Genomic DNA, 15,264 nt, shown 5'->3' with positions numbered 1-15,264 from the left:
CAAGAGGCTGGAGGACTCCGATGTACTCCAACTCATCACTTCTCATCGCGCAACCAACTGTCCACTTGACCCCATCCCATCTACAGTCCTCCAATACATATCCGGCGAGATCCTTCCCTATCTGCCCTCCATTGTTAATTCCTCCCTTGCCTCTGGTCATGTTCCCTCTGATTTTAAGACGGCTCGCATTACCCCACTCCTCAAGAAACCTCAGACCTTTCTGATCTAATGAATTATCACCCCATATCGCTTCTACCTTTCTGCTCAAAACCCTTGAGCAAGCAGTGCTTAAACAACTAACCTCTTTTCTCCATCAGAACCATCTGCTAGACCCTCACCAGTCTGGCTTCCGATCCGGGCACTCAACAGAGTGTGCCCTCCTGGCTGTGACAGAGGCACTCGCCACTGCAAGAGCCTCACGCCTCTCCTCTGTCCTGATCCTCCTTGACCTGTCTGCAGCATTCGACACAGTCAACCACAAAATACTCCTCTCCACCTTGGCTGAGATGGGCATTTCTGGGACCGCCCTGTCTTGGTTCGCTTCCCATCTTGCAGATCACCTGGATGGGCTCTGCCTCTGTTCCTCATCCTCTTGTTACAGGAGTACCACGGGGATCTGTACTGGGCCCTTTGCTGTTCTCCATATACACCAAATCTCTTGGTTCTGTTATTACTTCACACAGCTTCTCCTATCATTTTTATGCAGATGACACGCAACTCTTCTTCTCTATCCCCTCCATTGCCTCACAGGTTGATGATAAAATATCTTCCTGCCTGGCTGACATCTCAACCTGGATGGGCAACCACCACCTGAAGCTCAACCTCAACGAAACTGAGCTGCTGTTCTTCCCATACAAGACCTCCTTACTCTCCCTACTATGTGAGCTCTCAATCACGGTTGATGGCCTGGGGGGTGGTCCTTGATGACCAGCTGGACCTCAAGGAGCACATCAAGGCAACATCACGGTCCTGCAGATTCCTTCTGTACAACATCAGGAGGATTCGAACATACCAGACTACGCACTCCACCCAGCCACTTGTCCAGGCTATGGTGACCTCCCACCTTGATTACTGCAACTCTCCCCTTGCAAGCCTGCCAGCTTGTGCCATACAACCACTACAGATGATTAAAAATGCCACTGCCCGACTCATCTTCAACCTTCCCAAATTCTCCCACGTCACTCCTCTGCAGCAGTCACTCCACTGGCTACCGGTCACTGCCAGGATCAGGTTCAAAGTCCTGACCCTCGCCTACACTGCAGCCAACAGGACGGCCTCTATCTACTTGCAGGACATGATTTGATTCTATACACCTGCTCGACCACTTCGCTCTGCAGCAGCAGGGCCCCTTGCACCCCCTCCCACCCCTCTACTTTACAAAATTAAGGTTTCGGAATGGCCTTCACAGTCCCCACAGCATTTGATATAGATATAGAAGCTGTCCTTGTGAGGAAAAATTCCACTCTGCTGCCCGCAACTGTCAGAACCCCGTAAGCATTTACTCTGGGCGGCAGGACCTCTACCTCAAAGGCAAATGCATCAAATGAAACCCTAAATCACTGTACAGCAAGCCCTAAGGAGAGATTAACTCAAACACAGAAGGTGCAAACAAGACAATGGCATTGAGGAGAAGGGCTATTAGGAGATTATGCAAATGACAAGATTGTGGAATAGGATTGCACAACATACATGCACCAAGAAAGCGAGAGTGTAAATTCAGTGAAAATGTCATGCTCAAACAGCTAGGCTGGATGTTTTTTCATTTCCAACCAATCTCACAAGTAAAGCAAAGAGACCGAGCACCTCTGAAGTCTCATGCGCTCTGCTTACCAATAAGGTAAAAGGAAAAAAAATAAAAGATTGAAATGTTTGGTGGAAATTTTATATGAAATAAACATTTATGCATTTTTAATTCATAAGACGTTTGACAGCTGTGCTCATCAACTTCTTCCACAAATGCAAAAAGTAGGTAGTTTGCTTTTAGGTTATAAAAGAGGGCAGTATCAGTATCGACCGGCATGGCAAATATTGGTTTATGATAACAGAATTTCCATTATAGTGCATTCATATTTTAAATGCATTGCTCATTGTATGAAATAGCAACCCTAATCATTTAATTCATGAGTTTCAGTAATAAAAAAAAAACCTTACTTCAAACATAAAAATGCCCAACTCATGCTTTCACTGTGGCATGCTCTTTCAGAGCAGGGACATAAAACAAACATTTTGGGACCATCAGATTTGCTGAGGCTAAATGGGTATGCAAGAAACTAGCCATTATTGTCCTTACCATTCAAAGCATGGGATGTTAATTGATTAATTTATTCTGTGAACATACATTTTTTTACTTTTATGTTGATTAAAATGGCTTTATTAAATTGGATCACTTAACGTATTTGACCGCGAGAGAGAAGGCTAAACCATACGATGCGTTGTGATGTGTTCTGCCTCAACAACTTCACACTGGGTCAGAAAAGACTGCCTTTATTATATTCACTGGTTTAAAAAAAATAGTAAGTATGGCTGTCCTCATTACCCGATGCTTACAGCTACATTTGTTACAGATACAGAAACAGTAAGTTGTATTACAACAAAAAACATCCCTTACCTTTTCTTCTGGTCTTTCAGCCTGCCACCTCTATTACAAGTCTGTTCCACTCTGTAACTGACCCTTTGAGAGAGGCCACGACGTGCATGCATAGCCCCTGGAACCACCTTAAGAGTGCTGTCTTTGCCATTGGCAGGGCCCAGGCATCCAGGAACCTGAGGTAGCCGAGCTGCACTGAAACCCAATACCACACGTCTGAAACATATGCAGTAACTATACCGGAAAATTTATCGTTTTTTTGCTGATGGACAACTATCCAAACTTACCTTTTCATTTCGCCCCTCACAGTACCCTAGGACGAGTGTTACAATTTACTTGAGTAGTAATCTGGCCATCTCACCTTTGAATCAAATAAAAATAAAAATAAATGAAAGACCAAGATTATTGCTCTTCCAAGGCAATAATAATAATAATAATAATAATATTCTTGGGCAAAATAGAAAATGTTCATGTAAATTATGGCTGCATTGCATAATTTTCCCTCACCATTACGCTTTCCTATTTTTCATTCTGCACATGCGGTTTTGGAATAAAATTCTGCTAAATTCTAAATTTTCTGCTCTCACGAACAAGTGGCAGTTTTTACAATTCTAACACACAAAATCAAAATGAGTTAGAAACTAAGGATGTGAATGACATAATTCTGCCCACTGACTAGTTGCAGTCTCAAAAGGGCAATTTAGACTAATCGTTTTTTTTAACCATTTGATGTAGCATACCACTAATAAAAACAACTTGAATCAGCACAGATCAACAATATTAGAACATTGTGGCAAACAAGCCTGCCACAGGCCACCGAAGTGGCTTTCCAAAGGGCCCTCCAGCACAGAGACACAGGGAGATGATGTTCAAACAGTCTTGTTTGAACAAACATGTTTATTTACAAGGGTGGCAAGATGGTACAGCCAAAGATCAGATGTTAACACTGTCATGACCGACAGGCTCTCCTTTGTGTGGGTGGGAATGGCAGATTTAACCTGTGCGCACTGATTGCCTACGTGCAGCCACCCCTGTTCCCGGGTCCAATTAGCCTGGCCAATTATCTAATTCCTAACCAATTATCTAATTAGCCAGGTCTAATTAGCTTGACCCAGGGTAGGTGTGGCTTCTTAAACCAGCCATCCCCACACCACAAACATTTACATTAATTGTGGACAAAATCCCTGATTTAACACCTTCAGTATTTGGTGCTTCGCGTCCCCTCCAAGGTGGTTCCAACTTTGTTTGATCCAAACCAGATGAATCTACTGTTGGTGGCATTTTTTTTTTAATGGTCTTTAAAAAAAGCACATAATTCTTCTAGGTGTGCTATGAAAATTAATATGTGGAGGGTGAATTTCAATTTTGTTTTCATTGGGTCCTTTAAGAAATGTCTCCTCAAAAGAATCAGGAGCTGCTTTAACCTTACACAGTTCCACAATCCTTGGTCTTTTCCTCCCAGAACGAACTCCGTTCCTTCTATTATGCCGCAGTTGGCTCAGACTTATGGTCTTGTTATTCTTATTACAGGTATCATCAATGCATTGTTTTGCAGCCAGAATATGATAGCAAGTTGCTACTGACTGACAGAAACACTGAGGTTTTGGAAACAGCTGGACAACATGTTTTTTGTTTTGCAAGCTGGAAATTATAAAGCTTTGGGAAATTGAATCCAAAGACACTCGGTTTTCATACCTTGCTAATTTAGCTGGTCCCTCGAGTGTCTTTCTCTCACATGGTGGTACATTGCTGGTTTCACTCAATTTATGGATAACTTTTCCCTCTTTTACCAAGTCTACAATTTCAGAAAGAAAACTAAAAAGAAACTAAATCCTGAGGAAATGTTGTTGCTGCCACATTTTGGAATGTGGCAGAATATGGTAATTTCCAAGGTCACACTTCCCTCTCAAGATCTCATTCAAATAAAAATTTTGAATAACGTACAACGACAGAATTAAAGCATCTGCCGATGATTCCTTCCATCCAATCAAACGTTTTAACACTGCATTGAAACTCTCTGAAATGTTCGTTGTTACAATACCAAGACTTTCCATGATCCACCTCCCACCAGCAGTAAGTACTGTGCGGCGGACATGTTCATTGTAGTAGATTATAAAGGGCTCACTCCATTTTACTTTTAATTTGTCAAATCTTTGTTGATATTCTCCAAGAGACGTGGATTCTAAAAGCTCAGGAATGTTGTTCTGGTAAAGGTAAATGTCTTGAGTGCAACCACCATTCATTAGCCGCGTTTCCACCGCAGGAACTATACCCCGGAACTAGGAACCTTTTGAGGAACTCAGTGCGGTTCCACCGCAGGAACTGGGGCTTTATTTTACCCCCCAAAAGGTTCCTGCTTGGGGGGTAGTACTTTCCGAAAGTACAGGAACCATTTGGGTGGAGCTTGCAGCGCTGAACATTTCTGATTGGTCGAGTACTCGCAGCATTTTTTTGTGTTTTTTGTTTTCAGGCGCCATGTTTAAAAATAAGCAGGCGCAAACCAATTTATTTTCATAATAACTTAAAATCAAACTTGTATGTTATGCGGCGCAGTACCCTACTTTTGGTTATAGCCTGCCAACGTCAATTAACAGAATTATAACGTGTGCTCTTCTGTTCTTTTCTTGCTTTAGTATTCGTTTTATAAAATGCTAAGCATTCGTGCTGGGACAGCATATTACGTACTAAAACATTCAAACGGATTAATTTGGTTGCTGAATATTTTCTTCCGGATTTTCTTTGTTAGCCCGTTGTAATTGACTCAAAACGTTTGATACAGTTACGTGAGGTATGCGGTAGTTCTGCATAATTAACATTGGTGATACAGTAAAAGCAAACTGGAAATCACCTTCCGCACTTTTTGTCAGGGTAAAATAAAAGGTTAATTCTAGTAACCGTCCCTTTAGCTTTTTCAGACTGCCGTAATTTTACTCCATTTTACTGCCATTCTTCAATTCCACGAAAAGACCAGGAAGACTATGGACTAATTTATGGTGCATGGTTCGCATCTGGAGGGCACACTTCGCTGCTCGGCTAGCAGTAACTTCGAAGGAAAGCAAACGGTGGCTGTACCACTACTAATTTACATTTTCACGCAAGTCCAAGTTTTCGTTCTATTCTTGTCATTTTGCGATTAGCCTATATGGAATTGACGACGAGAAAGTAATCAAACAGCAAATTGTTTACGTGTGCATGCTTTCTGCTGTTGTTGCCAGTTATACATATAAATGTGAATGCATTCTGTCGCTTCGGATGTCAAGACATGAAAGCGAATGTTCGCATAAAAACATAATGAATGTGTTTGAGAGGATATATGAAAATCAATAAATACAAAAGTAACCATATATAGTCATTAGCCGCGTTTCCACCGCAGGAACTATACCCCGGAACTAGGAACCTTTTGATGAACTCAGTGCGTTTCCACCGCAGGAACTAGGGTCTAAATTTAGTTCTGGGGGCTTTGTTTTACCCCCCAAAACGTTCCTGCTCGGGGGGTAGTACTTTCCGAAAGTACAGGAACCTTTTGGGTGGAGCTTGCAGCGCTGAACATTTCTGATTGGTCGAGTACTCGTAGCATTTGTGTTGTATTTATTTTCCGCCATTACCCGCCATGTTTGAAAATATGCAGCGGCAAACCAATTTATTTTCATAATAACTTCAAATCAAACTTGTATGTTATGCGGCGCAGTAGCCTACTTTTGGTTATAGCCTGTCAACGTCTTGGAATTATAACGTGTGCTCTTCTGTTCTTTTCTTGCTTTAGTATTCGTTTTATAAAATGCTAAGCATTCGTGCTGGGACAGCATATTACGTAGGCTACCAAAACATTCAAACGGATTAATTCGGTTGCTGAATATTTTCTTCCGGATTTTCTTTGTTAGCCCGTTGTAATTGACTCAAAACGTTTGATACAGTTATGTGAGGTATGCGGTAGTTCTGCATAATTAACATTGGTGATACAGTACAAGCAAACTGGAAATCACCTTCCGCACTTTTTATCCGGGTAAAATAACAGGTTAATTCTAGTAATCTTCCCTTTAGCTTTTTCAGACTGCCGTAATTTTACTCAATTTTACTGCCATTTTTCAATTCCACGAAAAGACCAGGAAGACTATGGACTCATTTATGGTGCATGGTTCGCATCTGGAGGGCACACTTCGCTGCTCGGCTAGCAGTAACTTCGAAGGAAAGCAAACGGTGGCTGTACCACTACTAATTTACATTTTCACGTAAGTCCGAGTTTTCGTTCTATTCTTGTCATTTTGCGATTAGCCTATATGGAATTGACGACGAGAAAGTAATAAAACAGCAAATTGTTTACAACGTGTGCATGTTTTCTGCTGTTAATGAATGTGTTTGAGAGGATATATGAAAATCAATAAATACAAAAGTAACCATATATAGTCATTGTTGGTAACCCGTTGTATATAAGTGGAATAAACCCCTCCGGGCTGTCCCGGTTATTAGAAAATAATGTAGGCTACTTCGGTGGTAGTATGGGGTTACAGAAGAAATCATATGACAGATGGACCGACGACAACGTCGGTGGGCTAATTTGCCTAATCTTCGCGGTACTTTAGACCCCGGTGGAAACGCAGACAACCATTGGCTGAAGGAACCTTTTAGTTCCTGGTAAAGTAGTTCCTGGGACTGAAAGTTCCGGGTAATTTTGGTGGAAACGCGGCTATTGTTGGTAACCCGTTGTATATAAGTGGAATAAACCCCTCCGGGCTGTCCCGGTTATTAGAAAATAATGTAGGCTACTTCGGTGGTAGTATGGGGTTACAGAAGAAATCATATGACAGATGGACCGACGACAACGTCGCTTTTTCATACGTCAGTGGACTAATTTGCCTAATCTTCGCGGTACTTTAGACCCCGGTGGAAACGCAGACAACCATTGGCTGAAGGAACCTTTTAGTTCCTGGTAAAGTAGTTCCTGGGACTGAAAGTTCCGGGTAATTTTAGTGGAAACGCGGCTTTTAAAACCAACATTTTGATGTCTGTCAGTATGTGGTTCCAGCAGTTCACAATTTTAACAGCTGGCAGGGCAATCTGGACTGCTTTTTCAATTCCTGATTCCCTGTCAGTTGTCATAGAGATTACAATATTGGGTTCAGAAAACAAAGCACACTTTGGACATTAAATTAAACAACTGCAAATGACGATCTGTAGATTTGGTCTGATGCATTAAAAATGTTATTGGAACGAGAGGAGCCTCTAAAATAATGTGTGACGGAAGGGCAATGCAGAAATGTAAAAGTCACCAAGTTTAAAAGTTGTGTCATATGACAGCAACTGTGGAGGTGTGCCTGTTGCCTGCATAACTTTTTCAAATTCTTTGACCATTTCTGGTAATCCCATCACAACTGTCAGGTTTGGAACAAGGATGTACTCCCAAATGAAGTTATCAATGTACAATGACATTTCATATAGGCCCTATATTGTAAAGATCATCATGACAATTTCTTTTTTTTTTGGTTTCTTTCATTTTTTATTTTATTCCTGACCTGCTCAGTGTCACATGGCAGCATTACAGGAATATGACTACGATCTACTTTTGCTGTGGATAAAGACTGATATGTCTTCATTGGTGGATCAGAAGGGTTTTTAGCTATGGCACCAAGTACTGAAGTCCGAACATACTCTCTCTCTGTATGTTTTTTTATTGCCCTGAGCCTTGGGGATATATACAGATTCATCACCCAAGTAGTGAATTAAGACCAGTCCCTCAGTCTCTTCAGGATTGTATCATTTGTAAGCATACCGTGAAATTTTACCCTTTTCACTCTCACATGTATGATATATTTTTGTAATTTTTGGTTTGAATTTTGAAAGATGTCTTGTTCCATTGTGTTTCCATTGAATCTGATCAGCACACCATTCCTCATTTTTATATTAATCCCCAGAATTTGAAAAAACATACACTTCTTTATTCTTTGGAGACGAGGGTGGCAAGAAAGTAATTTTAAGATTAGGCTGGGTCAGAATTTAAAGTGCTTCATCTGTCTATAATTTCATAATGAAAGCCTTTCTTAGAAGTGCCATCAGTCAACTCCATTGAAATTCTGTGACAATCAGAAGTAGGCTACAATGGAATTTGGCTTTCACTTTGTTTCCACAGCATCAGGATTATCAAGAACAATACTGGGATTTGGTGTGTCATAGCGATCCGCTTGTAAAAGTTTACACACCATTGTTTGAATATTATGACTGTTCCTTCTCCAACAGTCATACAGAAATCTTCTGTTGGGTTCAATATTTTTTCCTCCCAAGTCCCTAGTTACTTTACAATTCTTTCAAGTAACTTGGCTCTGTGTGTACAAGCATACAGTGCATCGCCGGGGCAAACATATGCGTGGATAGGTTTGTAAGATTCGAAATTTATCTATTTAATAGGCCTCAATATGTGTAATTTGAATCTGTATTTATGTATTTACACCCCCCACCCCCTTCTGTAGTGTGAATGATTGTATGTTTCTTGGTATAAATGTCTGTTTTAAATGTGAATGTTACATGCTGCTAGGGAAATGTTGCCATGGGGATAATGAAGGATTGCATATGTGCATGTGCATGTATGTATGTACAGTATTATTTTACAATAAGTATTTAGCTATTTGAAGTTGCAAATATACAAGGACTTGTACATTTTGTAAAATGAACTTGACAACAAAGTATAAGCATATCCTTTCTGTGGGAATATTCATACATTAGGTATTGACCAGCAGTTTCATAAATTCATTTAAATGCCTTGCATGAGGCCATTTTTGTTTTTAGACACATTGATGCAACACAACTTTGAATGACAGCATTGTTTTCAGATGGTAAGATTTCAAAAACACAGGGCCAAGTTACTTCAAAAGACTTAGGGAACATTGGGTAGCATTGCTTTGGAATACAGCTTATTTTATATGTATGAGCTAAAATAGTCAATATTGTTTCATGTAACTTGGCACAATTTTGGTATCAATACTTTTAATGGCAGACCTCGATTTTAAGTAATGACTGATAGATAGTGCGTTGTATGTTTAAGTACCTTGCATTTTTGTACGTTGAAAACGAATTTTTCATCAGATAGACTGCAGGTATTCAGAAAAAAGACAACAGTTAAATGTTGAGGCCTGCCGTTCTAGAATGCAAAATGATGGCTCGATTGGACAATAAAAATCGGTATAATAAACAAGAAAATTCAGTGGTCTCAAATCGGATGATAGACGGTGGAAAACTAAACATAGCTATAACTCTGATCACACATCGTGTTCGGAACGTGAAAGCATTATCGGGGAAAACCTATTTTGACACACTTCTACGACTTTGTATGGAGGCAGCGCCTCGTTGATATAATTATATTCGAACTGTAACTCTCTAAATTTGCCCATTGAATTCAAGTCAAACGTTTATTTGTTTATATATATATATATATATATATATATATATATATATTTGTAATATAGACTGTTTTTATTGCAACTGCCGAAGTTACAGAATACATTCAACTAAAATGATAGTTGAAGAGGAGCTTTCAAGAGCAGCTACTATTATGCACAGGTCGCAGTTCCGGCGTTCCTGCTTTTACCAACAGCCTATTGCGACGAGATATATATATATATATAAGAATTACAATAATACCACACGTACAATTTGTTTTCCGGCAAGAAATAAATTATAGATTTCAACTCGACTGTTCAACTGTTTCCCAGCACTTCGTCAAGAATCGCAAACAGGTGTAACGACAAAGCAGCCCACTCAGCCACCTCGGCTTGTCATTTACCCGCGTATTCCCATCCATTACATATCACAGCTAGCTATGTTGACAGTTAGCTATTACCTAGGTACCTTGTGACTGAAACTAACTAACGTTACACGGCTTGGTAAACTGGTTAACGTTAAAGTAATTACTATTCTACATCACAAAGGACAACTTACCTAAAAATAACGCACCGTGCCAGCATTCGGTGCGTAGTTGTACGTTTGCTCCGTGAAGCTGGCAATTGTTGCTGGCAACAATTGGACACTTCCGGTTAGAGGATTTCAAACTAAAAGCTCGGTAAATGCAAAGATCTCTTCAGTGTGATTTTGTCGTTTTTCTTCTTGCAACTAATACAGTTGGATATAATTACACATTATATACTCTTATTTAAACCCATACCTTGTACATTGCACAGTCCTTTCTGGAAAATCACGTTCCCAGCAATTGTTGCTGGTGTTTAAGTGTAGCCCAGCCATGCATTTCTATACACTCTCAGTTCAGTGCTGGCTCATTGTTTACCAGATTACTGCCAAAACTAAAAATTGTTACCAAATGAAAGGGGGCATACATTTACTCTACAGACCCATACCAATAACATTATGTAGTCATTTCTGTGAAATCATGTTCCCAGCAATTGTTGCTGGTGTTTTAGTGTAGCCCGGCTATGCATTTTTCTACACTGTCAGTTAAGTACTGGCTCATTGTGTACCAGATTACTGCCAAAACTAAAAATTGTTACTAAATGAAAGGTGGTATACATTTACTCTACAGACCCATATCTTCAAGATTATGCAATAATTTATTTGAAATCACGTTCCCAGCAATTGTTGCTGGTGTTTCAGTGTAGCCCAGCCATGCATTGCTATACACTGTCAGTTCAGTAATGGCTCATTGTTTACCAGATTACTGCCAAAACTAAAAATTCTTACCAAATGAAAGGGGGTATACATTAACTCTACAGACCCATACCTTTAACATTATGCAGTCATTTCTGTGAAATCACATGCACAATATAATTAAAAGATTCAAGGAATCCGGTCAAATCTCAGTGTGTAAACGGCAAGGCCGAAAACAACTTCTGAATACGCGTGATCTCTGATTCCTCAGACGTCACTGTCTTAAAAGTCATCATGCGTCTGTAATGGATATCCTGACATGGGCTTGGGAATACTTTGGTAAAGTCAACAGCATTCACCACTACATCAACAGATGCAAGTTAAGGCTTTATTATGCAAAGCAGAAGCCATGCATCAACACAGTCCAGAAGCGCTGCCAACTTCTCAGGGCTTGGTCTTGTCTGAGATGGACAGCAGCACAGTGGAAGCATGTTTTGTGGTCCGACGAGTCAACATTTCAAATAGTTTTTGGACAAAACAGCCATCGTGTCCTCTGGGCCAGGGAGGAAAAGGACCATCCAAGCTGTTACATTACATTACATTACATTACATTACAGGCATATCCTTATCCTGAGCGACGTACAACAAAGTGTATAACCATAACCAGGAACAAGTGTGTTGAAAACCCTAGAGAGAAGTACCATTCCAAGTGCAGGGAACAACCACATAGTTCAACTTGGACCCTGTAGGTTAAACTGATTAACACTAACACAAACAAGAACAGCAACAACGCAGTCTATGCAAAAACACAAGCAGTAGTTAAGACGAGTGCATTAACTAAGTCACCTACGAAACAGCTACCTAGTTACAACCCTAAGCTTACAGTCAATTTAGAGATTACAAGGAGGTAGGGAGGGATGGGGAGAGGTGCAGCCTGAAGAGGTGAGTCTTCAGTTGTCGCTTGAAGTGGGTCAGTGTCTCAGCTGTTCTGACCTCCATGGGGAGGTCATTCCACCATTGTGGGGCCAGAACAGGCAGGAGACGTGATCGGGAAGCGCAGGTGCGAAGAGGGGGAGGTGCCAGGCATCCTGAGGTAGTGGAACGGAGGGGTCTGGCTGGCATGTAGGGTTTGAAGATCTTGTGGAGGTATGCTGGGGCTGATCCCTTGACTGCCTGGTATGCTAGGACCAATGTTTTATCAGCATCAGGTCCAAAAGCCAGACTCTGTCATGATATCAGGGCCAGCCTGTGGCATAAACACTCTATGCGGTTGTTTAGAGCCACAACCGCTAGGGGGGGGGGCCACACGACCACAAGGGGGGGCCACACGATTCAATGGTTATCTAAGGCAAATAACGTTAATTTCGTAATTACATTATTCATCCCCTATCGCGGAACTAGCGGTCTAAATTTAAAATGTAATGGCAAAAGAACATTTCAATGTAATGTAAGAAGGATTTTACCAACAGAACCCCCCTACCCCACCCCACCCCCCCGCTCAACAGAATCCAACAGCAACCCCCCCCCCCCCCCGGTCGAACGCATCCCACAGAATTGTTTAGGGCCACCAAAATCCTAGGGCTGCCCCTGCATGGTATGGGGGTGTGTCATTGCCCATGGCATGGGTAACGTGCACATCTGTGAGGGCACCATTAATGCAGAAAGATATGTACAAATTTTGGAGCAACATATGCTGCCATCCAGATGCCGTCTTCTCCCGGGACGTCCCTGCATTTTTCAGCAGGACAACGTCAAACCACATTCTGTGGCTGCATAAACAGAGATTGCGGGTGCTAGATTGGCCTGCCTGCAGTCTTGACCTGTCTCCAATTGAGAATGTGTGCCGCATTATGAAGCGCAAAATTCAGCAACAAAGGCCCCGTACAATTGCGCAGCTGAAGACCTGCATAATGGAAGAATGGGGGAAAATTCCACTTGCTAATCTTAACCAACTGGTGTCTTCAGTGCCCAAAGTGTTATTAAAAGAGATGGTGATGTTACACAGTAGTAAACACTAGACTGTCCCAACTTTTTTGGAGCGTGTTGCAGTCATCAGATTTGAAATGAGTGTATATTTTCAAAAAAACAGGGTAAAACATCAAATAATGTTCTGTTGTAGTCTTTTCAATATAGTACAGGGTGAATAGAATTTACATTATCACTCCTTTTTGTTTTATTAGCATTTTCCATACTGTCCCAACATTTTTGGAATTATGGTTGTACAAGGAGGCAAATGTAGCAGGAATATTAATTTCATAGGCAGCGAGATATGTGTCACACTTGACTGTGCAAGAGGCTAATTCGCATCAAATTGTTGTACAGTCAACCAATCACAACATATTTCTGGACAAGGGCAGTAGGTAAAGGATTTATAGACACAAAATCCTCTGAGCCCGCCCGAACTGTCAAAAAACTAACACTAAAAAGCCCACTTGCACGCCCAAAGTCCTTGTTGCGCGTGAGCTGTTGTTTTTATCCTGTGACCTTTTGCGCAGTTATTTTTTCTCCTCCTGACTTTTTGTTGTACGCTCATGGTTCTTTTTTTTTTTTTGGCTTAAGCTAGGAATTTGCACGTGCAAAGTTGTATTCTTTCCTTGTAAGCCTTGTAGTTATGCGTGCAACTTTTGCCATTATTCTGACTCCATACTTACTAAACTTTAAAAAACCCTTTTCAATGTAGCAACTTGTTAGCAACTTACTTCTTTAAAGCGCATAATGGCTTCAAAATTCACAGTTCAGGTATTAATGTGTGTAATGTATCCTGTAGTAAAATACACAAAGAAGCTGTCTTAGTGAAACAGTCACAGTCCTTATTTTCTGAAGAAAATGAAATCCCAATGGGAAAAAAGCATTGAAAATCTGCTGAGGGAACCCTTGGCTCAAAATACGAACTCCATGTTTTAGGACTACAAATTCTAACACTCTGGCTATGTTTGAAACCCCATACTGTCATGGTTCTGTCTTTTTGTTTCTATTTTTCCTTGTTGGGCCGCCAGATGGTGGCACTTCTGTTTTATGTCCTGCTCGTTCCCCTGTTAATTGTATTATTGCTTTCAATTATTTTAGTAATGTTTCTGATTGTGTCTCGTTGTTCCCACCTGTGTCTTGTTATCCCCTCCTTTTCTGGTTTGATTGTTCTTTGAGTTCACCTGTGTCTTGTTACCCCTGTCTATTTAAGTTCTTTGTCCCCTTGACTCGGGTGCTGGTTCCTTGTGTTTGTTTCCGACTTGTGTTTGTTTCTGACCGCATGTACCTACCCGTGTACTCTGCCTGCCTGTGTTCTGCCCTGCCCGTGTTTTGAGTTCCTCTTGTTTTCTGGTTTTTCTTAGATATTTTGGAGTTTGTGTTTTTGCCCATCATGGCCTTTTCTGTTCCCTGCTTGTGTTTGCCTTTTTGTTAAAGTCTTTGTTAATTGTTAATTTTCCCTTTTTGAGTTTGTCTTTCCCTGCGTTTTGGTCCTCCCTACCCGTTACGTGACACATACTAAACTTCATATTACTTATACTTGGAATACTAACTGGCAAGTAAAATAAGTATATAGTGTGTTCCCACTGCAATGCATGTTCAGTTTAAGAATGTGAAAAGTGCCCAGATGCATACTATCTGATGAAAAGCACATTTTAAATGTACAAAAATGCCAAGGTACTCACACATACAAAGCACTGTATATAAGTCATTTATTCAAATCTAGGCCTGCCATTAAAAGTACTGAAAGAATTTAGGAAACATTGGGTAGCATTGATTTGGAATACAGCTTGTTTCATTTGTCTGAGCTAAGGAAATAGGCTATTGTTGTATGTAACTTGGCATAATTTGTATATCAATACTTTTAATGGCAGGCCTAGATTTGAATGAATGACTTGCGGATAGTTCTTTGTATGTGTGAGTAACTTGGCATTTTTGTATGTTGAAAACGTGTTTTTCATCAGATATTATTTCTTTTTTGTACTCAGTCTGTTATGAGTTAGTGATAATTGTAATTAATATAAATGTAGGCTGAGAGACATGCATACATATACATGCATGTAAACACACATTCTAACTGAAAGAAACTCATGGATTCAAGCATTTTTCCTTTACCATGAATGAGA

At 40.6% G+C, this 15,264-nt stretch overlaps 1 protein-coding gene across 3 annotated transcripts in view; it reads right to left on the bottom strand.

Moving 5' to 3' along the window:
* Positions 1-10,640, bottom strand: part of sfi1 (SFI1 centrin binding protein) — a 103,001-nt gene extending 92,361 nt beyond the window's left edge. For 2 of the 3 annotated variants that reach the window (XM_064296276.1, XM_064296278.1), the window contains exons 1-3: positions 10,514-10,640; positions 2,875-2,948; positions 2,609-2,803 (exon numbers count right to left, since the gene is read on the bottom strand). In XM_064296276.1, the coding sequence (XP_064152346.1) occupies positions 2,609-2,803; positions 2,875-2,882 (203 nt within the window). In that variant the 5' untranslated portion in view covers positions 2,883-2,948; positions 10,514-10,640. The remainder of the gene's footprint in view (positions 1-2,608; positions 2,804-2,874; positions 2,949-10,513) is intronic. The other variant, XM_064296277.1, reaches the window with a different exon arrangement.
* Between the last annotated feature and the right edge of the window lie 4,624 nt (positions 10,641-15,264).

The sequence above is a fragment of the Anguilla rostrata genome, chromosome 10 (assembly GCF_018555375.3).
Source record: "Anguilla rostrata isolate EN2019 chromosome 10, ASM1855537v3, whole genome shotgun sequence".
Taxonomy (NCBI): Eukaryota; Metazoa; Chordata; class Actinopteri; order Anguilliformes; family Anguillidae; genus Anguilla; species Anguilla rostrata.
The sequence above is the reverse complement of the archived record's forward strand: the minus strand, read 5'-3'. Positions and strand labels throughout refer to the sequence as shown.